Genomic DNA, 27,662 nt, shown 5'->3' on the forward strand with positions numbered 1-27,662 from the left:
CATCATTGACTGTTGAGCTGTGCAGGGGTCGCAAAGGATGTAAGTATCCATGATAATCAGACTTCATTTACTCCTGTCTTGAAAGCATAACAGGGCTGGGAGCGGAGAGTAACGAATTAAAAGAATATGAAGGCTGTGCTTTATATCTGTCTGTCAGTCTCTCTATCCATCTACCTACTTGTCTATACATCTATCTTTCTATTTGTCATTACTATTTAATGATTTCTACTAGATCATTTTGGATGTAAAGTAGGGGCTAGATAACCATTTTGTTGACTGTAAAGGAGAAGAGAGGTGATACAGCAGTAGCAGTATTTGAACTCCAAATAAAATTACAGAAGGAGGATGAAGTGTAGTCAGGACGAGTTGCAGGAATTACATTAATTGCTCTTTCAAGCTTACGATGTTTTGAAAAAAAAAAATCCAAGAGAGCTTCAGCATTTTGTTAGCAAGCTATATTTAACATGTTTTTTTATCAGACAAAAATAGACTTTTATTTATCTTGCAAAGTAAACGCATGGCTTCTTCCCTCTCAGTATTTAATCTCTTTCTTTGAAAAAAATAAATGAGAATAAAAGCTCTGCAGACCCAATGAAGTTGCATTCCTGCTTTAAAGCAAGTTAAAGTATTCATTTAGGTCGTGGATGTGTTTCTCCCAAAGTAAGTGCATTTTAGGACTTTGCCATATGATTTTCGTGTTGCAATTCAGTGAGAGGAGCCCTTTCTCCGTGATGCCTTCAGGTAGAGGAGCACAGCTTGGAGGGAAGAAGCAAGCTGTCTGCCCCATCCTCGTGAAATAAACAAGATCGAAGCTGAAATAGAAATTAAATCTGGAAAAAGAAACACATGATTAAAAGAGGAGGTAGAGGATGTATCTTGCATGTTTTATATTTTTTGCATTGTGAATGCATGTTGCTTTTAACCAAAAATTATTAAATTGTTGCTTTACATTCGCAGAGAATTTAGGAATCAAAGCATTGCAATCTCTCTCTTCTATTTGCTCTTTTCATACCCACCCGCTCCTTTTTCTCTTGTAAGGGATAGATGTCTCTTGCCAAAACATCTTCCAGTATTGTCCATGCCTTATGGTTAGACCCCTCATCGTAACCTCTACCAGATAGTCTCCCATCTGACCAAATTCTCCTGCTCCCTCTTGTGGCAAATATTCTCTCTGACTTTCCCTAGATTTCAGAATCGCAACTCCCATCCCTCACAGCCCGTTAGCCACCTATCACCTGGGTTCTAATCTCAGTAATACTTGTGGCTAACCAAGCCAGTGGGTTGCCAAACTAGCCATTTCCAGTTTTCTCTCTGAACAAAGGGATGTGTACCCCCTGGAGACGTATTTGAGATTTAGTGGAAGTACACGGCAGATGCTTTCTGACCTGTTGGGACGGAATAGATTCTGGAAATGTGACCTTTCAGAGTCAGCTTTTGAGATTTTGATTTGGATTCAGAGCTAGTCTGGCGGGGCCTCATTAAACGCAGTGAGGTTATTTTCTGTTTTCTTTCTTTCTCTTCTCAAAGATACCTCTTTTCCCTGTGTGTCCCTGTGTGGCTCTCCAACTCTCTCTTTCCCTGCCTCCCTTCCCCCCTCAGCCTCTCATGCACGCACGCGTGCGCGCGCACACACACACACACACACCACAAAATATATTTTATATTACACATATTTTGAAGGCTTCAACTAATCAATAATTAGGCTCTCGGTAAGATTTGTAAATCAAACAATCCATTTTCTGAACTGGAGACTTCTAGGGTGAGCTACTCTTACTGTCATGTTTTCATCAAGAGCAGTTCAGAATACGAATGAGGAGATCGGGTGCCTTTTTCCAGTGTGTTAACTCAACTTGGAAGATGGTTGCTTGCAGCCCTTGCTGCCTTTAGTGTTTTGTGTCGGTCTCTTGGCTGACAACTCTGATTGAACTCTAAGTGTTTTATTTCCACATCTGTGATCGTCCTTTGATCTTCCCAGCCAAGAGAGTGTAGTACGCAACGAGATACACAAAGGTTCAGGAGAATCACATTCTCTCTTTACCTGAAACTTTCTAGCCAATTTCAGTAGGAGGGGGAGGACACGTGGAAGGAGAAAAGTCCTGACTGGCAGCTCAAGTGAAGGAAATGTGTTTATGGTCAAGAGCAAGTACACTGTAGGCAGCCGCCTATAAAGTGGTTGGAGGGGGACAAAACTTCTCTGGGTTTGAAGCAGTTATCCATCTATAAATGTTAAGATCAGAAATTCTCACTATGGGACCTTCATTCGAATAAAGTAATTCTATCTTATAGATCTCTAATAAAAGGCAAGGACTTCACCCAGGAAAGAGCTACTGTTAATTCTTATAAACCATTGGCATCTGTTCATTTGTTGACTTGTATTGGTTTATCAGATCAGCTGACAGAAAAGTCCTGAGGGCCTGGAACACAGGAAGGTGCAGAGGAAGTGAAAGTAGTTTGAAGCTGGGTGGGTGCCCAGTGTGCCCTCCGAGGCACCTTCTGGTGGGGAAGTATGAGGGACTGGAGTGCCCAGGAAGGAGTAGAGAGTAGCCAGACAGAGGCAAAGATATCAAAAAGTTGATCCTTTCTTGAAAATGTAGCCTTTTAAATTCTTCTGAGACTGGGCACATTATATTCCCGCAGTGTGAAATGATATCCTTAAAATCTCGAATGGTTTCCACGATGTGTTATTTTAGAATATTCATATCAGTAACCTACAAAATGCACATGTGACACCAATTCAGACAGATGGTTTCTTGCATATATAATATGCATAGAAAAATAAATTCAAATATTAGAGTTCATCTAAATTTAAAAAAAGACAAAAAATAATCGCTCTGTAGATGTCATTACATGTGAAGTCAGAATAATGAATAAGTTCTTCATTGACTCTAACGTGAGATGAAAAGTCAGACAGACAAGAGGGTGATTCAGCAATTTACTCCAACCCAACCGTGATATTTATTGAGCACTCATTGTATGCAAGGCACTGCACTGGGCTTTTCAGAGAATGCACGTGATGAAGAGGAGTTATTTGACATTTGCTGAGTGCCCATTGTGTGCGCAAAGCCAATCTAAGCACTCTGTATATGTTTTCTCACGTAATGCTCATAAGTGCCCTGCAAGAAAGCATCCTTCTGATTTAAAGATGAAGACAGTGGCTCAGTTAAATAACTTATCCAAGAGTTAATAGGTGACAGTACCAGTTTTTTTAATTTAAAAAAAATTATTTAGTTTTGAAAAGTGTATTTAGTTTTGAAAATGAGAAAACAGACAGAGTGCGAGCGGAGGAGGGGTAGAGAGAGAGAGGGAGACACAGAAACCAAAGGATGCTCCAGGCTCTGAGCCGTCAGCACAGAGCCCGATGCGGGGCTTGAACCCACAAATGGGGGGGGATCATGACCTGAGCTGTAGTTGGGCGCTGAACCCACTGAGCCCCCCAGGCGCCCCGATAGTACCAGTTTTTGATGCTGTTCAAAAGCCACACTCTTTGTGCCATGTTTTCTATTCGTAGGGGTGTCGTGGTCTAGGACACCCAAATGCTGGGTCAGGTGAGAAATAGTGCTATGACTGTCTAATGAGCAAAGTGCTGTAGAGTTGAAAGGAAAAAGAGAATATTGGAAAAGTCTTCATGGAAGAGGAGGCATTTTAGCTCATTTTCGAAGAATGGAAAGGACTTCTGAAATAAACAAAGCCTAGCTATTTTTGAAACATGGAAACCGGTCCCTGCTAATTTATGACAAGGACAACCCTGGGGCAATGTTAGGGCCATTTCCAGACTTTTCAAATCAGCTGTGTGTCTGCTCAGGACTATGCTCTGGGAACAGTGGATCTGGAACAAATGATAGCATCAGCCACTGCATCCATGTATCTTACGCATGAACCCAAAATTCAGGATGAATTTCCAGCATGGCCTTTAAGGGAAAGAAGCTGTAACAGTTCGAGAGGTCAGACAAGGGACAGGCCACCTGCCAACCTATTCCTCCCTGAAATTTGATGGTTAGGTTTTCGGAGCCATTAGAGGTGTTTCTTTCTTTCTTTCTTTGGCACCAAATGGCTCTGGTGCCTTCTCCCTTGAGCTTCTCTAACTTCCCCAGCTCCTCACTTTTGCTTCCCCTTGAAGCATAAGACCCAGGGCCCACTGTGGCTCTGCCCTGCTCCGTATTTAGCATCTAGTCCTAACAGCAAGTTTAGAGAATCAGACTGCTTACCCTACCCATAGACCTCAACACCCTGCGTAGACTGTGCAGTTCCCAAAGTGGCATTGGGCAGGAGCGAACAGATAGGGTTTGGAGAGGTGCTAAGTCATATATCAAATGTCAGAAGTTCCAAGTCACTCTTCCAAAATAATCTACCTGCCAAATGTTGGGGGATGGGAGCTCCCTAGAGCTGACATGTGTGAGTTGGTACTGGGCAGAGTTGCTGAATCTTTTTCCCCTGACTCCTCACTGCCCCTCTTCGGGCCATGCAACTGTCAATGGCCCCTTTGAAGAGCTTCTCCTTATCCGTGCTCATGCTGCTTTGAACCACAGCTAGCTCTGGAAGAAACAGCAGAGATCAAATAAGCAAATGAAACAAATAAGCAAATGAAGGCCATATGAAAGTAAATGACTTGTGAGAATGAAATAGGAGAGAGTTGAATTCAGGAGGGCTCTGAGGTCATTGCAACAAAGTCACATCTTCCTTTTTTTCTGATAATATAGAAGGCCTCCAGAAATGTGTCTGGGTTTTCTGGCCTCAGGAGCCTCCGGATATCTATTAATGGTTCCCCAAGGTGGAAAGAGAACTATGACTTTTTGCTTCTGGATTGAAAGTATTGACTAATAAAATGGAGGGCCTGAGAGTACTCAGACTAAAGTTCTCTGAAGTCAAGAGACATATCATGATAGTCATAATATTTATGTGTGTTCAACAGAAAAGATACTTGGCATCATGCCAGCTCACTTCTCTGTGTCTCATTTTCCTCATCTATGAAATGGGAATGATAATAGTAAAAGGCCATGTGGGTTTTCTGTGACGAATAATACATTAATACTTATGAAACATTGGGACCGATTTCTGGCATGTGAGTGCTCAATAAGAATTTGTTCTTATTCCTTGAGATGAATAGTGAGTCTCTGTCCCTGCCTGTCTGCCTTTATATGAACATGCTAATTATGGGAGGTTGCCATGGAGAGGAGGAAGATAAGAACACACAGAATGACATACACCAGAGGTCACAAAACTGTTTTCAGAGGGGCCACATAGTAAACATTTTTGGCTTTGTGGGCCGTAGGGTTGTCACAATTACTCAACACTGCTGTGGTAGCATGAAAGCAGCCATTGACAATACTTAAATGAATGGGCTCGCTGTGTGCCATAAAACATTATTTACTGACGCTGAAATTTGAACGGCATATAGTTTTCACATCAAAAAACATTATTTTTTCATTGTTTCAATTATGTAAAAAGATAAAAAAAGGAAAAAAATGAGCCTTGTAAAAATAGGTGGCAGGCAACATTCGATCTGATGGTCATACTTTGCTAACTCCTGACACACAACTAGATTGTGAGAGAGACCAGGGCAGTATTAGTGAGTCAGAAGAATCCTAGCAGTTGGGGTTGGTATTGCGCAAAGAGAGGTGCCCTGGAATCCAAGACCTTGTCTTAGAGCCTAACTCTGGCAAGTCTGAGATGTGTGGCTTTGAAAAGGTCTTTTAAGTTACTGGGGCCTGAGTTTTTGTGTTGGGTAAAGGGAGTAGAGGCAAATTAATTAGGCTTTCAGGGGTCTTTCTAATAATAAAAGCAGTTTTATGAAGGGAGATTGGACACTTAATTTTTTTGATGTTTTATTTATTTCTGAGAGAGAGAGAGAGAGAGGCAGCGTGAGCAGGGGAGGGTCAGAGAGAGAGGGAGACACAGAATCCGAAGCCGACTCCAGGCTCTGAGCTAACTGTCAGCACAGAACCCCATGTGGGGCTCAAACCCATGAACTGTGAGATCGTGACCTGAGAAGTCAGACGCTCAACCGACTGGGCCACCCAGGTGCCCTGAGATTGGACATTTAAGATGGATCATGGAGGGCAGGTAGAAAAGCATGAGAAAGGAAGACTGTGCATATTTGGGTAATTTTTATTTAGTGGCTCAGTTGACTACCAGGAACAGAAACCTGAGAGGGTACACATGTGCTGTATTATGGATAATGCCCTTGGACACCAAAGTGAGGGATTAGGATATCGTAGCTTCGTATTGTTAGCAAAATCCCCCAGTTTTACAGATCAGGATGAGAAGGGGTAAATGACTTGCCCAAGGCCACAGGACTGGTCCTCAAGAGCTGAGACCAGCAGTCATTTCTTTTGGCCCCCAGACCGATGACCCTTGTGTCCACCTCGTTGTCCCTAGCAGAGCTATAGAAAGAAATTAATTGTAATTACATCACTGTGACCTCAGAGGGGCAAGTCTCAAAACATTACAGGAGCCACTTTCAGTATTTTCTAAACATGAAACCATCCCCCGGCATATCTAAGAAGGCAGGTCTGTGAGTAACCAACCCCATTACAGAGAAGGTGAGCTGCAAAACGTTTAACCCAAGGCCTCACACTGCAACAATCTTTTGCCTGGCTTTCTGCTGACTATCTTGATTTTCAGCTCACATGTTATTTCTTGAGCAAAGCCTTCCCTAGTAGGTCTGATCCTCCATGACTTACTCTTATAGGACTGTGTTTTACCTATATGACATTTGTCAGAGTTAATAACTATTTCTTTTTAAAATAATTGAAATTAGGGGCACCTGGGTGGCTCAGTCGGTTACGCGTCCGACTTCGGCTCAGGTCATGATCTCACAGTTCGTGGGTTCGAGCCCCCCATCGGGCTCTGTGCTGACAGCTAGCTCAGAGCCTGGAGCCTGCTTCGGATTCTGTGTCTCCCTCTCTCTCTGACCCTCCCCTGCTCACGCTCTCTCTCTCTCTCTCTCTCTCAGAAATAAATAAAACATTAAAAATTTTAAAAACAATTTAAATTAACATCTGTTATCTGTCTTCCCAGCTACATGTAATATATTCCAGGAGGAGAGAGATCGTATTTGTTTACTTCCTGATTTTTGCCCCAGTGCCTCTCCCACTCCAGACATGTAATAGACATTCAAGGTTTGTTGAATGAATGAGTGAATGTATCTCCTGTAAGCCATTGATATTGATGAAAATAATCCTTGCTTAAAAGGCAGAAGTTACTATCTTCACTTGCTAATTGAATGATTAAATGATTGGCATTTCTTTCTCCACTGACTTTTTTTCCTCAACTCTCTTCCACTGGCTTCACTCCAATCCTGGCCTATCACATAAAGACCATAACATAATAGTCTTGGCATAGTTACATAACATTAAAACCATAACACTTCAGCCAATATTTAAACACTTCGTCAAATATAGGTATATAGGATTGGTTTAAAGGGCATATTCACTAGATGCTTTATCTAGTGGAGAAATCGTATGTTTCCTAAACTGTGCTCAGGGATTTGTGTAAAAATTTCATGTTTTCCCATAAATTACTCAATTTATTCCTCTAAATCTTAAAATTTGGCTCGTTCCTTTATACCTTGCTTCCATTTAAAAAAATTATTTGATCTATGGACATATGCACCTAGTTTTAGAGCCATGTCACTATGTACATTGTCAGAAACTTTAGAAAACTGTAGCATAGAATATTGATGAAGGGTCACCATTACATGAGCATCTATCAACTTGAATTTTTTTAAAAAAAATATTTCTTTTCCCTTCCTACTCCTGCTTTTCTCAAGAGCATCTTATTCTTTCAAGGACTATGATTTGACACTATGCAGGAAAATTTAAAAGACTTACAAACTTCAAGTTGATAGAGTTCCATCTTCTGAAAAGCAATCTACTTGAAGATGAAGCTTAATGACTCAGGGAAAAAGCTGATGAAATTCACCAGCCTCTGTTCACATAACCAGCACTTTCCTTGTTAAAAAAGACTTAAAAAAAAAAAAAAGGCATTCTGGGTCTTCCTATCACATAGCTTGAAATTGGATTCTGTATTAAACATCCCCAGTCCCAAGAGCCAGACTGGAATGCAGAAAGTGACTACAAAGATTCACCCTTGAGTTGAAGTGAACAGAGAGGGTGGTGAAAAGCCCCATAAAGACCCTATAATTTAGAGAGCACAGCCTTCCTCACCACCTAAAGCTTCAGGTTTGGGATTTATATTGTCTCCTCTATTTAGGAATTGTTCGTGGAACCTGGAAAGAATTATCTTAGGTGTTTGTCACGTCTTGATGTAGTGTCCCAGGAGTCCTTAGCTGTTTCTGTTTCAACAGGGCAGAACTTACCCTTGGCAAAATTATGAAGTAGGATTAAATGACTCCCAATGCTTTAATCTCTTTTGGGAGCCCCTGTGATCTCCCATTAGCGCCCGTTCTTCTCCATTGTCCTCTCTCCTACCTCCCTGCTCCCCACCCGCCAACTCACCAAGAGGCTTCATATTTTGATGCTATCTGGAGTACCAATCTATAAGAAGAAAAGCCCTTCTGATAGTATTATTTCACATCAATCTATTGCTGCTATTGCAAAAAACACGAATTCTAGTTTTTACTTACTAGTCTCTGTCCAGTACTTTGTCTGAGTGCTCTGCTCTGCAGTCTGTTTTTGCCGAAGATACCCCAGGCCAAGTCTACTCTCTAACCAGTTCCAGTGCCTCTGACGGGTGGTGCCAAGACTACTCATACCAAGTCACCTGGGGTGCTTATTAAAGTTCAACTTTGGGTCTCCTCTTTAGAGAAACTGTACATCTGATGCTAGGGCCCAGTTATCTGCATATGAATGAATTTCCGAAGTGATTCTTAGGTGAACTGAAGTTGAAGAAGCAGCGGTCTGTGCCTTTATGCACATCATTCCTTCCTTCTAGAGTTTCCTCTCATGCTCTCTAGCTTTCGTCATCTCCAGTCCTCTCCTTTAAAAAATTTTTTTTCACTTACTCATTTTTGAAAGAGAGATACAGAGCAGGGGAGAGGCAGAAAGAGAGAGGGAGACATAGAATCTGAAGCAGGCTTCGGGCTCTGAGCTGTCAGCACAGAGCCCAGTGCGGGGCTGGAACCCACAAACTGTGAGATCACGACCTGAGCTGAAATCAGACGCTTAACCGACTGAGCCACCCAGGTGCCCCTCAATCCTCTCCTTTTGTGGAATTTTCCATATCCTTCCTAGTATTCATGGTAGTTTGAGTAACTAACTATTTGAGTTGCTTGAAGACTGTCAGTTCATCAGGTGCAGTGCAATTATCTTTGTAATCCCCATAGTGTTTGGTTTGGTGCTTTGCATATACACACCACTCAATAAGTGCTTGATGAATAAATGACTGGCCCACTGGCTAGAGCCAGAAATATAGAAAGGGCTATACTTCGCTCAGAAACAAAAACCCCAAATTTCTTAAGATGAAATGTCAACAAGCTAGTGTGGGAAATACTTTTAGGTAAGAAATCTTTTTTGGTGACCCAGATATAAATGCATGCATGTGACCTCATTTTCTGTTCCCAGTAAGTAAGGTCAGACATCAAAAGAGGGCTTCTCTTTCTCTTCAGGGTGGATGGTGAGCAAATTATTTTCTGAAATAGTTATTATGGTCCATAACGAGGCCCCTGAAAGATTCACAGGATACAGATGAGGTGCTCGAAGGCCCTGCCTCGAGGCGTTCACTATGCGTAAAAGCCCTGGGTTGTAGGAATGTAGGCTAAGAAGTCTGAGGTTTCTAGAACCCTGGTTGTGTTAACCAAAGGTCTCAGATGCATTAACTTGGGAATGAGGTGGTCCACTTTGAGTGTGTCAAGGTGTATCTGTGCTGTCTAAATGCCTGGAAACTCTCTCCTTTTCTGTGATTCTCTAGTAACAAAAGAATTCTTTTCCAGAAAGGGGACCTACACTTTGACTTTTGTAATATCCCACAGGAATATGAGCTTCTTGGAGGATATTATCTTATTCATCTTTTTTTTTTTTTTTGAGAGAGAGAGAGAAGAGAGAGTGAGCGAGCGAGCGAGCATGAGCTGGGGAGGAGCAGAGGGAGAGAGGGAGAAAGAGAGAGAGAGAGAGAGAGAGAGAGAGAGAGAGGAGTCCTAATGATGCTGGGCTTGATCCTGCAACCCTGAGATCATGACCTGACCTGAAATCAGGAGTCCGACACTCAACCGACTGAGCCACCCAGACACCCCTCTAATTCATCTTTTTAACACAGTATCTGGCATATGTGAGTGGCTAAGAAAAGCTTGGCTTGGCAGACAAAACCATGAATGAATGTGTTTTCCTCTTTCTTTGGATAACTGACTTGTTTAAAAATTAAAAAAAAAAAAAAAAAGGTCATGACCCCAAGATAGCAAATTTGTGAGCTGCATTGAAATTCTTGAAAAAATATTGATTTATTGTTGCTAGAGGGAAGTATTAACATGTTATGCTAAAAGTTGGTATTTTCCCTAGGTCCACCCATCTTTTATTTTAGTTTTGCATGGTCGCTGCTGGGATTTCTTTCTCTATTTTCCTTTCTCCTGACCAAACGGAAAAGCCTTGAGATTACTGCATGACTTTGGAGTGATTTCAGACCTCAGATTTTAGCCGATGATCCCCCAAATGGATCATCTTTCCCTCACTACGTGATGAATCGGAGTGCTTATAAAACGCTTACTCAGGGGGTGGGGAGACGTTAGATGGGAGAGGCAACCATGAAAGCTCTTGATAAGATAGTGCAAACAACATACATATATTTAGGGGGAAAGGAACGAGGGCAGCATGGAAAGGTATTTTGCACTAAATGCCTAATCAGGGGGCTCTTTGTTACCAAATAACAGTATTGTTCACCTAGGAAGTGAAAACAAAAAGATGCTGCCATTTTGGAAAGCATGATGGTGTCATTAATGCAAAGTGCCTGGTTTAAAATCCTTGTTGTACTTGGGGCGCCTGGGTGGCTCAGTTGGTTGAGCGCTGAGTTCAGCTCAGGTCATGATCTCCTGGTCCTTGGGCTAGAACCCCACGTTGAGCTCTGTGCTGACAGCCTGGAGCCTGCTTCTGATTCTGTGTCTTCTTCTTTCTGTGCCCCTCCCCAGCTCCTACTCTGTCTCTCTGTCTCTCTCTCAAAAATAAACATTAAAAAAATTTTTTTAAATAAAGATTTAAAATCCTTGTTGTACTGATGTTTGCAGATTTCAACCAATTTACTTTTATGAGCCATTTATTTTTCTCACTTGTAAAATTAGAATGATAATACTTCCTTGTGATATTGTCAGAAAGCTCAGGGACAGCGAATCCAAACCAGTCAGTAAAGCCTCTGGGACAAAGCAAGTGCTCGGTCAATGGTTTCAGTCATTATTGTCATAAATACCCTCACGTGGGGTCTTCCTCTGGCCTTGGCACTGGCAGAATGAATCTGAGGACAGTCCTGGCCCAAGATAAGCAGAGCGGCTCTCCTTTGAATTCTTTTTTCTTTCTTCAGTATTGAAAGACTATTTTCCAGGTTTCTTTCTCTTACTCCTATTTCCATGCCAGCATGCAGTTAATGTATTTAAATGTATACTCTTGATGTACTTCCCCTTTTATGGGACCTCCCTAATGTAGGTCAGTTTTGGTTGGTGTTTGACCAGATGTCTTTTTATTGTACTGAAAGGAGAGGATATGCTTTGTTGGGGATGTCCAGAATATCAAGAGCCTCTCAGCAAAGCAGGTGAACTTGGCATTCCAAAAGAAATCAGCAAGCCAGGGCTCATGTAGGAGGACCCACCTCCAGGTGCTGGGGAAACTGTTAAAGCCCCAGCTCCTCCATTTTTGCTGGAGGTCAGTTTTTCCAGCCTGAGAGTCTCTGTCCATGAGCCTGAATCCCCTTTCCTCTCCTCCACCTAATACTGACCTTGGTTTTCAGTGTGATACTGGCCTCTACTCATTTTTAGGGGCGTCTACTTCATGCAGGGCACAATTTTAAATTCAAATGCTCAGTCCTAGCTCCCAGATTATGATTCATCTTCAGAGATTTGGTAAAATCAGCACATGACTTTCTGAGAATTATTTTATTTACTCGATAAGCAGCTGCTGTGTATCTTTCATGTGCCAGATTCTGCTCCAGGAACTGGGGATCCATTGATGAACAAAAGGGACAAAAATATCCACCTGTGAAACGTTTACATCTGTCAGAGAGAGCAAGCAACGAACAGAACCATTAAATAAATTATATTAGCATGTAGAGAGTAAGAAGTGCTACATAGGAAACAAAGTAGGGGTAAGGGCTGTGGGGTACACCTCATGACTTTTCAATACTTTCCTCATTATTTTAAATCCTAAATTCATCTTTATTGTCTGAGCCACATTGCCTGACCATCACCCCAGTTGCTTCCTTTGATGAATGAGCTGGGTGTTTTCTGACATGGGACAGGATCCTGACTGCAGTCTCGGACGTTCAGCCAGAGGGCGTGAGCCCTTTATGTGACCTCTCACTGCCTGTACTCTGGAGGACCTGTCCCAAAGTATTAAACAACAAAAAGGAAATTCTCTCTTTGAGAAAAAAAAAAGAAAAAGATAATAGCAGAGAGTCGTTGTGGAAACAGAGCTCCTTCCTAACATGTGGTCACGGTGTGTTGGCCTGAGGTTGGGTGCAGGGACAGTCATTTGCACGCTAGATGGCTAGTTAGATAAGGAACATCATCCTCTGGCATTGTCGCTTTGTCTAAAAGCATTTGGAAGCGCTTGTCTCAGTAGTGGATAAGAACTTATGGTTTCTTTCATGTTGCCTTAGAAACCTATTAATTGCTTAGCTTTGATGCATTCAGTCAGCAAGAATTACATAGAAAGGAATTCCAGGTCCTGATGAGGGAGTCAAGGAATTTCTTTGAATAACCCCAGCTGCCAATCAATAGAATGAGAAGGGGGTGCCAAAGGTGTTTCTTCTCTCTGAGTCGGGTCCTCCTTGGAAGTCAGACTTGGCTACAGACCCCCACAGGGAACCCGTTGCACTGCTGCCTGGTTATTCCTCAGGCCTCTGCGGGGGGGGGCTCTTCCCCACTCTTGACCAAGGAAATTTGATAAAAATCTGTCGTGCATGTTCCATTCCGATGATCTCTCCCTTCAACCCTGGTGTCTGGGCTTTTTCGGTTAGATATCTTTTCACTAACCTTTGTCACTGCCATTCACATCTGTAATCTGTAGGTGCTGGCGTTAGTTTTCCTTTAAAATAAATAGTGAGTAGAAGATAATCTGAATATTCTTGACTCTGTGCTGGAGGCTCATTTAGCTGATGTAATGGATATTCCTCAGCAAGAATCAGCCTTAGACGTAAGAGTTGATCTGAAACCTCCATGAAAAGCGGCCTCCCCCTTGTTACAGAATTCAGTAGATCAGGGCAGAATATAAGAAAGCTGGGCAGCAGAGTAACATATCAACAGCCTCGACTTCCTGCTTAATTTTTGTGGAAGTACGTCTTTAAGGAGACTGGAGGAAGGGTCAGTAGTTCTGCTTGAATCTGATGACAGAGGAAACACCCTGAAACACAAGAATGAAGAGGGAACTCTCATTTAGATAAGATCTGCTCCACATCTGCCCAAGCATTTGGATTTGGCAATTAATTTAGTAAAAAAAGAAACTGAGGTCCAGAGAGTTCTTTCCAGTTGCTCCATTGCCAAATATCTGTTATCAGTGTTCTATATCCCCTGATTTCACAGATTATAACACTACCACCTTTTGAATATAATTGTGATGTTTTGTAGTTAACCTCAGAAACCCCCTTCCTTTTTCTCTGATAGAAAGTTTTACTGATGCATCCACCCTTAGACATCTGTACCCTTTTGGCTAAGAATATGCTGTGAGATGTGGGTTGGGCATGACTCTTTTTTTTTTTTTTTTGGCTAGGCTAAGAGATTGCCCTTAGACAATGTGTACAGAAAGAGGTGGCCAGGTCATTGCTAAAAAACAAGCAAGTGCAGGGCAGCTGTGTCTCGGAACATGCCAGCCTGAACATTACATCACAGCTCTTGATGCCTGTCCGTTTGAGTCTCTAATCCATAAGATAAAAGTGAGGCTGTTGGAAACCTTCCATGGGGCTTTGCTACTGAGGCCCTCCTAACCCTTCATGGAAGCCAAGAGGTTTTCCAATGGGCCAGTCCAAGTCCAAATCCAATAGCTCTCTAAGATTACTTCACACACTATCAGGGATGCTATTATGGAACAGTTAATGATACCGGTCATAGAGACAGACCAGGGTTTGAATCTGTATTCAGGAGTTTACTATCCCTATGACTTCCAACAAGTACTTAATCTGGCTGAGCCTCAGTGAATCTCATCTCCAAAGTGGGCTAATAATATCTACTGGATAGGGTGATTGTTAGGGCACTGAGCATTGCATAACTTCAGGCAGCGCTATTCTCATGGACTGTAATGTAAATGGCAACTCTAGGAGTTGTGTAAAATAGCAATGCTGGTTATTGTAAGCATTAGATATAAGAATACACATAAAGAATTTAGCATAGTGTCAGTTGTAGTGTTTATAAATAGAACCTCCTGTTAATCTTTGAGGCAATTGACAGTGACTTGCTGTTGTGCCATTTTGACATTTACTTCTAAGAAAGAAAATAGTTTGGTGCACAGAAAACAGTATCTTCAAAGACCTGGAGGTCAGAAAACATGGTCGTGGTCAGCGAATGGAAAGAATTTGGGACTCAGAGGCTAGATCCTAAAAGGTCTGAACAGCTTTTTGGAGGGATTGATTGGGTTTGTTTTCAAGGCAATAGGCAACCAAAGAAGAGTTTTAAGGGGACTGAGAGAGTCAGACTTGTACTTTAGAAAGCTCATTTTGGCTGAAATGTGAAAATGGAATGATGAGATTTGGCAGGAATTTGAAGGAAGTGGTGAATTATATCAGTCTTGGAGACAGGCACAGGTTGAAATTTCTGTTCTGTGTTTCCTCTCTCCATTCCATACTATACTCTATGAGCAAATACTTAACCTTTCTGATCCTCACACGTTCCCAAGACATATTAAGTTGTAAATCTTCCAAAGGTTTTAAACTGGAAATCTTGATTGTATCATTTTTTATACCTGCCAGGCATGGAGATGATTTATAATTCAGGGTGTTTTTTTTAAGAGTTTATTTACTTATCTTTGAGAGAGAGAAAGACAGAGACAGAGACGGGGGCGGGGGGGGGGGGAGAGAGAGAGAGAGAGAGAGAGAGAGAGAGAGAATCCCAAATAGGCTCCGCACTGTCAGTGCAGATCCAGATGTGGGGCTCGAACTCATGAACTGTGAGATCATGACTTGAGCTAAAACCATCAGTCAGGAGCTTAACAAACTGGACCACTCATGTGACCCCAGAGTTTTAAATAAAAGGCAGAACCTGGTCTCCTTGTTTCCACCCTTGTCCCTTGTCCCTATATTTGTATTCCCCAGGGAACCAGCAGAAAGACTGGTTCTGAGCCCTCTTCCCCTGGCTCATGCCCTCTTGTCACACTGGCTCCTCTATGGCTCCTAGATTATGCAAAGAAAAGTCCTAAAAGCGTCTTGGCACTCGCTTGGAATTCTCTTCCCATAGATACCCACAAGGCTCGGTTCCTTACTTCCTTCAGGGCTTTGCTCCAGCGTCATCTCATCATGGATGCCTTTCTTAACCACCCAATATAAAATCATGTATGTCGTGTGTGTATACACACTCGCATATACACTCACACACACACTCTCACACCCATGGACTCCCATCCTACTTATATTGCTTTCCGCCCCCACCTCTCCAGCACTTTTTAGCATCTGACATTTATTTCTTTGTTTCCTCTCTGACAGAGTATAAGGTCTTCAAGGACAGAAACTTTGTTTTTTTGCTTTTAATCCATTGATGAGTTCTTAGGACCGAGGAGAGAGCCCAGCAGGTCATTACAAAACATGTAGTAGGTGGCACTCATAAATATTTGTGGAATAAATGACTGCATAAGGGAATTTTGACTAGATCGTCCACTACTCTTGCAGGTTGCTTCAACGTCTTCTTGTTTTAAGTGGTGATCCTGCAGCCCAGCCAAGCCCTGTAATGACTGAATAAGTAGAACCACGGACCGTGAATCTTGCGTATTTTATTTTTTTATTTTAATGTTTATTTATTTTTGAGAGAGAGGTACAGAGCGTGAGTGAGGGAGGGTCAGAGAGACAGGGAGACACATTCTGAATCAGGCTCCAGGCTCGAATGAGAATTTGAGCCCCGCGTCGGGCTCTGTACTGACAGCTCAGAGCCTGCAGCCTGCTTCCGATTCTGTGTCTCCATTGTCTATGATCCTCCCCCGCTCATGCTCGGTCTCTCTCTCAAAAATAAATAAACATTAAAAAATTTTTTTAAATATGCTTTTTCTATTTTACAGCCTTCTATGGTGAATGTAATTCTGCTACCACAACTCTCTGCTGTGTCTTTAGTCTGGGGAAAATGTCAAAGCTTATCTCCCAATAGTGATGAGCTAAAAGGGGCTTTCAGCAATGGTGGGCTCTCTGAGGGTCTGCTGGAATGTGCTGGGCCAGGGGGGTTCTCCTGGGCCCTGGTGAATTTCCACTGTATGCCGTCAGTAGCAAACATGGGCGGCCAAAGAACGTAGATGAATGTGTGGGAGGCTCTCAGACTGCCCCAGGCTATGAAAACCTCCAGTCTAGCTCCACTTTTAAGTTTTCATCAGGCCAAAGGGGATGTTCTGACTCAGGACCCCTTCTATACCTAATGTCATAACTGGCCTTCCAGACCAGAGTTACCCTAACTTGGAGCAGACCTTCCTCTATGTCAGCCCCTTACCAAACCTTCAAGGCAGAGGTGATGTATGATCCAAGTAGAGTTTTGGCTGAGCTGGTGGGTGAGGTTAGTGCCACGATTTTCCAGTCCACCACTTTGCTTTCTTTACCAAGCTTTATGTGGCTCAGTAACTCTGCTGCCGGATCTCTACTTACAGCCTGTCATCATGTATATACTTTGTGGTCACTGTGTTTGTGCCACATGAGCTAATTTAGATGGAATTATTGCTCCTGTATTTTTTGGTCACCTGAACCCTCTGTAGAACTAATATATGTTTTAGAATGACCATGGAAAAGGATGACATCAACATGGAAAAGGAAGATTTTATGGCTAGAAAAGCTGATTTCACAGCCTGTCAGACAAGTCTTAACACACAGCTAGGCCCTGGCCTGGTTATCTCCCTTTCCTGCTGTGGATAGCCTGCAGATTCAAAAGCGAGATCTATACCCAGATTTGAAGAGCTGTGCTTCACGAACCAGGTGCCCAGCTGCTAATGTATCAGGAGAACTGGGCTTGCTGAAAATTAGGAGGAAATGTGCTCTCATCAAAGTATGTTTTTAAAAACTATACTTAATGTGCAGAAATACTGCATTACGGCAGAATATTTTCCCTCTCAAGTACACATACCATTGACTTTGTGGGAAACCTTGAAGATATCTCTGTGTTTCCAAGTAAGCTTGGAGCCATAGGATGTGACTTCATAAAATGCAGTGTGAGGTGTTCTCCAGAACTTCCCATCATCGAGAGGCCTTGTGTTGGTAAAATTTTTAGAGTCTGACGTTAAAACATCAGTCTTAATAAGGTGATTTTGGCAATGAAACCATTTCTGGAAGGTGGTTATACTAATCAAAATTTAAAAGGAAAACCTGCATTAGTAACAAGGAGAAAATTATTTAATGCTTCAGATTTCTTTCTCCCGCCCCCCCCCCATTGGCTGCTAGCATGCATAACTATGTATGCAACAAGGCAAACCTATAATTTAACTTTTCACTTCCAAGAAGTCAGTTGTGTACACTGCTCAGTGAATGGAGGCTGCATGTAGAATAGCAGAGAGATTGGGCTATGAGTTTTACAAAGGATTGCTTCATCAATGATGGATACCTAGAATAATGATTCACCATAGATGTTATGGTGGTCAAAAATAAACAAATCATTGGTAAGAGTAATAAAAATAAGTAATTAGTCATGCTTTGGATCTGGCTCTGATGATGTGATTTTTCTTCCCTACCCTCTCTCCATCTTATTTTTGCCAGTAGGTTGGGACAGTTGGAAGTCTACTATTGTGCAACATGCTGCAGTTAGGACTCTCACCTACATTTTCAATGGGATTTCATCTGTTAGCCTTCATGGCTCTCTTATTTTCCCGTGTGGACCTGATAAGTGCTGACACAGAAATGGAAGGAGAAGGCAATGAGACTGGCGAGTGTACTGGCTCATATTACTGTAAGAAGGGGGTAATTTTACCCATTTGGGAGCCCCAAGACCCTTCCTTTGGAGACAAAATTGCTAGAGCTACCGTGTATTTTGTGGCCATGGTCTACATGTTTCTCGGAGTCTCTATCATTGCCGACCGGTTCATGTCCTCTATAGAAGTCATCACATCTCAAGAAAAAGAAATAACCATAAAGAAACCCAATGGAGAGACCACCAAGACCACTGTGAGGATCTGGAATGAGACCGTTTCCAACCTGACCTTGATGGCCCTGGGATCTTCTGCTCCAGAGATTCTCCTTTCGGTAATTGAAGTGTGTGGCCATAACTTCACTGCGGGAGACCTAGGTCCCAGCACCATCGTGGGAAGTGCTGCATTCAATATGTTCATCATTATCGCACTCTGTGTTTACGTGGTCCCAGATGGAGAGACAAGGAAGATTAAGCATTTGCGTGTGTTCTTTGTGACAGCAGCCTGGAGCATCTTTGCCTATACTTGGCTTTACATTATTTTGTCTGTCATCTCTCCCGGGGTCGTGGAGGTCTGGGAAGGTTTGCTTACTTTCTTCTTCTTTCCCATCTGTGTTGTGTTCGCTTGGGTAGCAGATAGGAGGCTTCTCTTTTACAAGTATGTCTACAAGAGGTATCGGGCTGGCAAGCAAAGGGGAATGATTATTGAACATGAAGGAGACAGGCCATCTTCCAAGACTGAAATTGAAATGGATGGGAAAGTGGTCAATTCCCACGTTGACAATTTCTTAGATGGTGCCCTGGTTCTGGAGGTTGACGAGAGGGACCAAGATGATGAAGAGGCTAGGCGAGAAATGGCTAGGATTCTGAAGGAGCTCAAGCAGAAACACCCGGAGAAAGAAATAGAGCAACTAATAGAATTAGCGAACTACCAAGTCCTAAGTCAGCAGCAAAAAAGTCGAGCATTTTACCGCATCCAAGCTACTCGCCTGATGACTGGAGCTGGCAACATTTTAAAGAGGCATGCAGCTGATCAGGCAAGGAAAGCTGTCAGCATGCATGAGGTCAACACTGAAGTGGCTGAAAATGACCCTGTTAGTAAGATCTTCTTTGAACAAGGGACCTATCAGTGTTTGGAGAACTGTGGTACTGTAGCCCTGACCATTCTCCGCAGAGGTGGTGATTTGACCAACACTGTGTTCGTTGACTTCAGAACAGAGGACGGCACAGCCAATGCTGGGTCTGATTACGAATTTACTGAAGGAACTGTGGTCTTTAAGCCTGGTGAGACCCAGAAGGAAATCAGAGTTGGCATCATCGATGACGATATCTTTGAGGAGGATGAAAATTTCCTTGTGCATCTGAGCAACGTTAAAGTATCTTCTGAAGCCTCAGAAGATGGCATCCTGGAAGCAAATCATGTGTCTACACTTGCTTGCCTCGGCTCTCCCTCCACCGCCACTGTGACTATCTTTGATGATGACCATGCTGGCATCTTTACTTTTGAGGAACCTGTGACTCATGTGAGCGAGAGCATCGGCATTATGGAGGTGAAGGTATTGAGAACATCTGGAGCTCGAGGAAATGTTATCGTTCCCTATAAAACCATTGAAGGGACTGCCAGAGGTGGTGGGGAGGACTTTGAGGACACTTGCGGAGAGCTCGAGTTCCAGAACGATGAAATTGTGTAAGTTCTTTTTTTATACATCTATGTGAGGTTGAGTGCATTTGTGAATGGGAGAGTGTATGCAGTTTTTAATGAAACAGCTTACAAGGAATGGAATATTTACTGTGAAAGGCCACTTAAAAAATACCAGTGCTCCCTCATGTGCCACTTATCTCTATATAGAGATCTTGATTTGGTTTTATTTTTATTTTTGTACTTTTGCATACTTTAAGTGCATTATAGAGGTTATGATAGAATGAGTTTTGCGACACAATTTATCAAACTGCTTATGATGGGTTGAAAATGTGCATTTTGTTTTCAGTCACATGATATACACACACAAAAAAGGAGATGTTTCTTTATTTATTGAAAGCAAATTATTTATTCATTTAAGGTGATTTTTTAATTTATTTAAAGCCATTTATTTATTTATTGAAAGCGATTTATTTATTTATTTATTGAAAGCAATTTATTTATTTATTTATTGAAAGTGAATGTTTAAAACCTCACATTAGGTCCCTAACTTCTTTACTGAGTACAAATTGGGAAAGCCCAAAAAGGAAACACCTTTGAAAAGAATTTCCTGGCTACCAGGGCTGGCTGGAACATTTTTGCTGCTTGTGTCTAATACAGTGTTCTTGTGACAATATAAGATAATGTTTCTGCTTACATGCTAATGCTTAGTTATGACTTGGTGACCAATCCTGCTTTTTTTAGTTTTATGCCAACATGGGGAAATGTCATGTAGCTCTTAATGTGTTCTAGTCTGATTTTACATTCCATGATCAAGTGAACCTTTTTACCCAACTGATAACGGTGACAGAGAGTAAGATTCTGTTCAAGCATCCAATTTGACATGGAGCAGATTAGAGAAAAGGCCTGGGAACAATTTACTCTTCCTATTGACACTCTACAGTGACACTTGCCAATGTTGTGACACCAAGTGCCTGGTTGTGCAATGATTCTTCCATTGACAGCTCCTATTTAGAGCTATTTCTCCTTCCTTACCTAGGAGGGGGCATTGCACTTACCAAATGCAAAGCAGAAAGTTTGAGTCAATAAGCAATGTCCAAACTGGCAAGTAGGAAGGAGGGAAGGAAGGAGAGAAGAAAGGAAGGAACGGAGGAAAAGGGGAAACTGTAGTATCTGCAGTACAACAAAGAGTATTAAAATGAATGATTATGTTGGTTGAATTTCCAGGAAAAAATATGTAACACAGTTTGTTCTAAAAATGGTTGACTCTTGTGTAAATGTTATATGACATGTCAAATGCCAAGTATGTTCTCTCCAAAAGGGAACTCTCCTGCTAAAAGTGTAGAGTGAGGGTGAGGGGGCAGGCGGAAATGGGCAGAGGGAACAGATTTTCCTTAAGATGCCTTCCAATGATTTTACATCTCTTTAATGTTATATTATAGAGATGGACAATTACGGGGTGTGATATCATGATGAAACCAAGCAAAGCAGAGATTATAATATCCATCTTCAGATGTGTGTGTGGGGGGGAGGGGTAACTTCAGATGAACATCTATTTTATGTTGGTTCTCATATTATTAATATGCCCCTTATTGAGATGTGTTTTGTTGGGACATGTATTTTACTGAAAGATAGTAATATAGAAGCAAATGAATATCCTGCATACTTACGGAAGGATTTTCCCAGAGGCCTTGCATTGCATGTGATCCTGCCTACATTAGCTCATTAACTTTATTCCTTTGGTAGGAATTTTTTCTCGTTATATTTTCTAATCATTTCAGTTATTGAACCCTCTTGTATTAGATAGCACTTGTAATCTATATAGAAGTATATTGCATGTTATTAAAGGAGTATTGAATATTATTAAATGAACTCACAGGGTAGCCCTTAAATATGACCAAATGGGCATTTTGTTTTGTTTGGTTTTGTTTATTCATTTTACTTAGGATGTTTTCTCCTGGAAATTTGGTCTTGATTTTTGTTGATAATGCCTCTGTACTTCTTTATTTGAGAGGCAGTGTTTCCTTATCTATTCTGCTGTCCAGGACTTTTACCAAACCATAAACCTTCTTTTGGACACAGTGTAAAAGAGGAAGAAGAATGGAAAACAAACAAACAAACAAGTCCAATTTACAGTGATTTGATGGAAGAATTTTTTCTGCCAAGCTCCATTTAAAACACTCACCCTATGCCATTAAATTGATTTAATTCTTGCTAAGGAAGGAATATTGCCAAATTCTAGCTTTAGAAACTTACATATCTTGTGAAAATTGGTAAGAATGGGTAGAATTATTGGCATGCTCTCTCTGTGTATGTATTCTTAAGAGTATTCTAGATCAATCGCTAGTTCCTAGTTTAATAAAACTCCTACTATATTTTAGTTACTAAATTGATATATGAAATTTTAAAAGTGGCAAACATTTACTTATAAGTAAAATAAAATTACAGTCCTCCATTTTTTTCTTTTTCCTAGAATTTTAATTTTAAAGAATCTTTATCCTGACATTACAGAGGTACTACTGACAAGCTTTGTAGATGCTTAATACATCTGTTGTTTAAATAAATTTGTTTAGGTGACTGGGACTTAGCCTTCAGCTAGGCACCAAGGATTCCAACAAATGTTTCTAGAAAAGCATAATATTATCAAAGATGCCTTATTCTTTTTTTTTAATGGATCATTTTTTTTTCCTCGGGAAGTTGTTTCTTTTTTCTTTTTTTAAGTTTATTTATTTTGAGAGAGAGAGAGATTGCGTGGGGAAGTGGCAGGGGGTGAGAAAGAGAGAATCCCAAGCAGTCTCCGTGCTCAGCGTGAGCCAGATGCAAGGCTCGATCACATGACTACAAGATCATGACCTGAGCCAATATCAAGAGTCAGACACTTGATGAACTGAGCCACCCAGGTGTTGTTTCTAATGCCAGGTCCACACAGTCAGATCCAAGCCAGAGTTTATCATCAGGCAGTGAAGGTGAACAATCTGGACTCAACCCAGTTTCCCTTGAAGGATGCATTGATACCTCATCCGATGATACAGTTAATCTTGAGAGGTGATTTTCTCAGAAACCTGCAATATATAAGATAGGACTGTTGATACTACTGAACTTTATTAGCCACTTAAAAAGTATTTTTGTTTGTTTATTTAATGCTGTGCATTGAGCCAGAATTTATTATTCTTTCCAGAGCACCATAGAGAGATTCTTGGAAAAGCCTAGATTAGATTCCCCTCTTGTCCTTTAGTACTTTTTTTACTAGTTCACTCAGCACTTAGTATTCTAAAAACTTTTGTTTCTATAGAATTGACTTTAATCTCTCTTTTGCAGTAGTCTTAAATAAAATCTTCCTTGCCTTAAAAACAAAAAAAAAAAAAGAAAAAACTTCACCTATTTTAAGAAGCCATTAACCAAGGTAGACATTTCTGCCTTGGATCCAATGTGATCAGGGATAGAGATCAAGAGACAGTCAGCTTTATTGATTCTTTGGTTTCAAGAACAAGATAGATCACTAATCTTTCACCTTGTTTTTGTAGAAGTCATTTAAATGTATAATATAAGCATATCTGTACCTATTCATTCACATGTTTATATAAATGAGTTGCATTATTTCAACTTGACCTTTTTTAAGATCAAAATCTGTATCTGAGAAAGATACTGATAAGTGATAACTGCATTCTCCGTAAGACATTTTAAAATTACAATGCAAAACCCCATTAATAGATATAATTAACATTTAGCACATGCTTTTGTATAAACTCAATCAATGACAAATATTAAATACATGCCAGCTCATCTTGACTTTTAACAGCGAATTCTTTCTAATGTTAACAGCTAATAAAAAATGAAGAACATGGTGATTTGATTTGTGGTTTGGTGGGTGATATCCACAAATTTGAAGTGCTACTAATGGTTGAATTTTTGTAATGACACTAGTTTAATGGTAGTACTTATTACAAAGTGTTGTTTGGTCTTCCAAGGTCTAATATTAGTTTGACTGTTCTATAAAATGTTAATGTTAATTAGCTAATGTAGATACAAATCAAATTCAATTACTTAGTTATAACCCAGTAACAGTATTTTTGGAGAACAACTCAAAAAGATTATGAACATTTACTATTATATATTTAAGATGCCGAGTTGAAAGACAAAGTATGTAGGTTGGAGATTTTATGCAATATATTGCTTAGCAAATCAGTTTACTGGGGGTTCCTAGCCACAACATAATTTATTAAACAATGGATGTGTCCAAACAATTTTGTTTTAACAACTATTACAAGTATGATTGTAACTTCATTCACTTTAGGAAATATAATATGCAAGACATCTCAACAAACATATCTCTTTGACACTAAATATTTATATTCCTGTTTTTGGAAAAAGAAATAGAAAAGAAATAAAAACTCATTATTGTATAGGCTCTGTGGAATTATTATTATTATATTCCAGGGAAAGTAAATCTTTGCTACTTAGATCACCGGTGTTCTTATCATGCTCTGTAGAATTCCAGGGAGTAAAGACCTAGCTTTATGAGGTGACAATTCAATTTTGAGAGCAGAACAAGTATGTAACACAAGAAAACAGCCAGCTATTAAAAAAAAACAGAGATGAGGCAAAAATAGTAAGAAACTTGAAGTGGTCAAAACAGAAGAATAATTATGTGTGTTTGGGGGAATCAGAAATGATGAAAAATATTATAGAAAATAATGTTAGTCAAGAAAGGCCATTAGCATAAATTTGAATCCAACACACTCAAGATTAGTTTTACGGAAGAAGAATTTTATTTGCTACATTTAACCTATTAAAATGATAGGAGCATGGTATTTTATATTGACATACAATTCTCCAAGGGAATATACCAAAGAAAGAAATTTGGAAGGAATAATTTAAGGATTTTAAGGCATTTTGCTTTGGTGGATTATCTTTTCAGACTGGAGTATTTATCTCTTCTTAGATCCACACCACATGTAGTATCATCTGCAAATCTAAATTATAACTACAAGAAGTGTTTTTACAAATGCATATGTTTTCATGAATGCATAACTATTACAAAAATAAGACAGGGTAAGCGCCAAAAAATTTTTTGACTTCCCATTCGCCATTGCCAGGAGCCTAAATTGATGATGTGAAACACGGTTGTTTACCCTGTCAACCAGATTGCCATGTTTACTGTTGTCATCTCATTTCCCCACTACTAATTAGAGTTTAGGGTCGTAATATAGTTATGTAAAGAAATGTTGTCTTAGCAAATGAGGAAATTTCATAGTTCAGACTCACTGAAGTGTTTAAAGTATGGACTCTTCTCTGAATCGTCATTCAAGGCCATTCCATAGGGGGATGGTTGCTTCACTTGGTTAAGGCTAGAAAAGAATTTATATATCAATCAATCTGCACATGCTTAATAAGCTACTGATTTGTGCCTAGCACTGGGCTAGTTACTATGAAAGAAACAGAAGAAATATACTCCTGATACTCTAAAATGGGAGATAATGAGATAACTCATGTTTTGAGAAGTCAGACATCATGATGAAGACACGGTGTAAGCCGTAGGAGCAGTCTTAATTTTGGATAAAATATCTGCATTTCCTTTTGAAGGACAGAAGGCAGAACTGGAGTGAAAAATGTGTTTTTGAAGATGGAGTAGTATCTTGGTAAATCTGAAAGTATGGACAATTTCACTAAATAGACAGGATGGTTATCAAACTGAATGAAAGACTCAATGGGCATTTATTTTTTTTAGTGGGATTTAAAATCATTATGAAGGTATTTAAATTAATCTGAGAATATATCCCATTGAGCCAATCACAGAAGAACAAATACCTTATGATTATACTTTTGTGAGACATTTAAAATTGTCAGTCCTAGAAGTAGACAGCACAATTGCGGTTGTGGGGGTCAGGGGGTGGGAGGAGAGGGAGCTGCTAATCAATAGGTATAAAGTTTCAATAATGCAAAATGAATATGTTCTAGAGAACTACCATACAATGTTGTGCCTGTAGCTAACAATATTATATCGTGCACTTAAAACCTGTTAAGAGGGTAGATCTCAAGAGGTTTTCAGTACAGTAAAATAAAATTTANTACACCCCCCACCCCTGCAACACATTGCCTCTTGTATTTCTAAAAGAAATTCACAAGATGTCTAGTAAAATGTTGTCAGTATTTTATTTTGCACTCTGTGAACTAGTCCTTGGTGTCTAGGAATAGTTTTGACTTATTTGAATCCTCTACCCTCTTGAGCAACCCTTAACCCATGTGGCTTCTACTCTAGCCACATTTTTTCAGAGTTAGCAGTGTACTGCCACCATCGTGATAAAACCTAAGAAGATTTTTTACCACAGTGTGAAGTGGGAAGGGATTTTTTTCCTTCCTTTTTTTTTTTTTTTCTTTTTTCCTGAGGACACTGGTAACTCAGGGAAAGAGACTTAAGCATGCTTAATTCTTCTGAATGGAGAAACCTTGAGGGTATAACACCTCTATTGGGGTTATTTATCGTTACACTGCTCTGTCCTTGTTAGCCGAGGTGTAGAAACTTGCCTGTGGGTTACAGTATCTTGAGAACCATAGAGGTTTCCCCATAAAATATCTCCGTCATGTTCCCTCTTGGTACTGAACTCTGCTTATCAGACCTGCAGTCCTTGGGTTGGGACAGCTGTTAGGACCCCATTACGTGGTACAGGCCGTGCAAGTCTTAAGCGTTATCCTTGCAAGGATAGAATAGAGGTGGCTTTGGGCCAGGTGGCATGAGAAGAAGAGAGGACAGCCAAATGTAAGGTGAGTCAGTGGCACTAGCAATGATCTTTGTAACTGTCAGGGCGAGCCCGCTGAGGGGAGCCCTGTGGAAGGCGCTGATGGAGCGGGCAGGCAGCTGCGGCAGCTGGTGCTTTCGCTGCTGGCTTCCCACACTGCCTTGCCCTTTCTGCTCCGGTGGTGGGGAAGTCCAGCAGGCCCTGGGAGGGAACGCAGGCGGTCAACAATATGGGCAGAATTAAAGGAAATCTCCTCCTTTGCTTCCTCTCCTGGCTCAACATACTGCCTACGTAATACCCATCTATTTGCCAAAGGTTGAGCCAGCCAGGGCTCTCTCTCTTTTTTTTTTTTTTTCCACAGGCCTATACAGCTGTCTCACTGCAGAGCCAGGCGAAATAAACAATGCCTTTTCATTTCCTGCCTTTCTCCTGAGGATTTGTGCTCTAGATGACATTTTCTTTCCTTCTCACAATGTCTCCACAGGGTCAGGTAGGGAAATAGACAATGTGTTCTTTGGTGACACTTGAAGGTGTGGAGGCAGGGGGCAAAAACAGAGCCAAACACAGAGCTTTGGTCCCTTGCCTTTCAGGCTGGTGCTCGTGATAACAGCAACCAGGGAAATTTCTCTACACCTGGTGATTTCGAGATTAATGAGGCAGCCAAGGATATTGTATTTCCAGTAGGCTCAGGCATGAGCGATCTGGAGTTCTGGGTGCTCTTGAAGCCCCGCAATGACTCATGAAACCAGGGCCACCCCACGTTTCCACGTTAGACTTCCTGAGATAAAGGTGGACTCAGGAAGAGTCCTCAGTTTGGATTCCACAGTCAAGTTTGAGCTCTACCTTGGTTTCCTATGAGCTTTGTGATTTTTAGGAAATCACTTAAGCTCATCTCACTTGTAAAGTAAGGATGATGTAGGTAGAGGTGGGGAGGACAGTGATGGTGGCGGTGATTTTTGGTGGCGATGGTAGTCGTGGTGGAGGTGGAGGTGGTGGAGGTGATGATGGTAGAGGTAGTGGTTTTGGATGTGATAGTGGTAGTGGCGGTGATGGTGGTAGTGGTTGTGGAGGTGGTGGCTTTGGATATGATGGTGGTGGTGATGGTGGTGGCGTTCATGCCTTT

At 41.0% G+C, this 27,662-nt stretch overlaps 1 protein-coding gene across 4 annotated transcripts in view; it reads left to right on the plus strand.

The window, feature by feature from the left end:
* The window catches only part of SLC8A1 (solute carrier family 8 member A1), a 386,260-nt gene that overhangs the window by 52,573 nt on the left and 306,025 nt on the right, over window positions 1-27,662 (plus strand). For 3 of the 4 annotated variants that reach the window (XM_077764226.1, XM_077764227.1, XM_077764225.1), the window contains exon 1: window positions 18,036-19,850. In XM_077764226.1, the coding sequence (XP_077620352.1) occupies window positions 18,052-19,850 (1,799 nt within the window). In that variant the 5' untranslated portion in view covers window positions 18,036-18,051. Of the gene's footprint in view, window positions 1-18,018; window positions 19,851-27,662 lie in introns of those variants that run through there. The other variant, XM_077764224.1, reaches the window with a different exon arrangement.

Source organism: Crocuta crocuta, unplaced genomic scaffold (assembly GCF_008692635.1).
Source record: "Crocuta crocuta isolate KB4526 unplaced genomic scaffold, BGI_CrCroc_1.0 scaffold164, whole genome shotgun sequence".
NCBI lineage: Eukaryota > Metazoa > Chordata > Mammalia > Carnivora > Hyaenidae > Crocuta > Crocuta crocuta.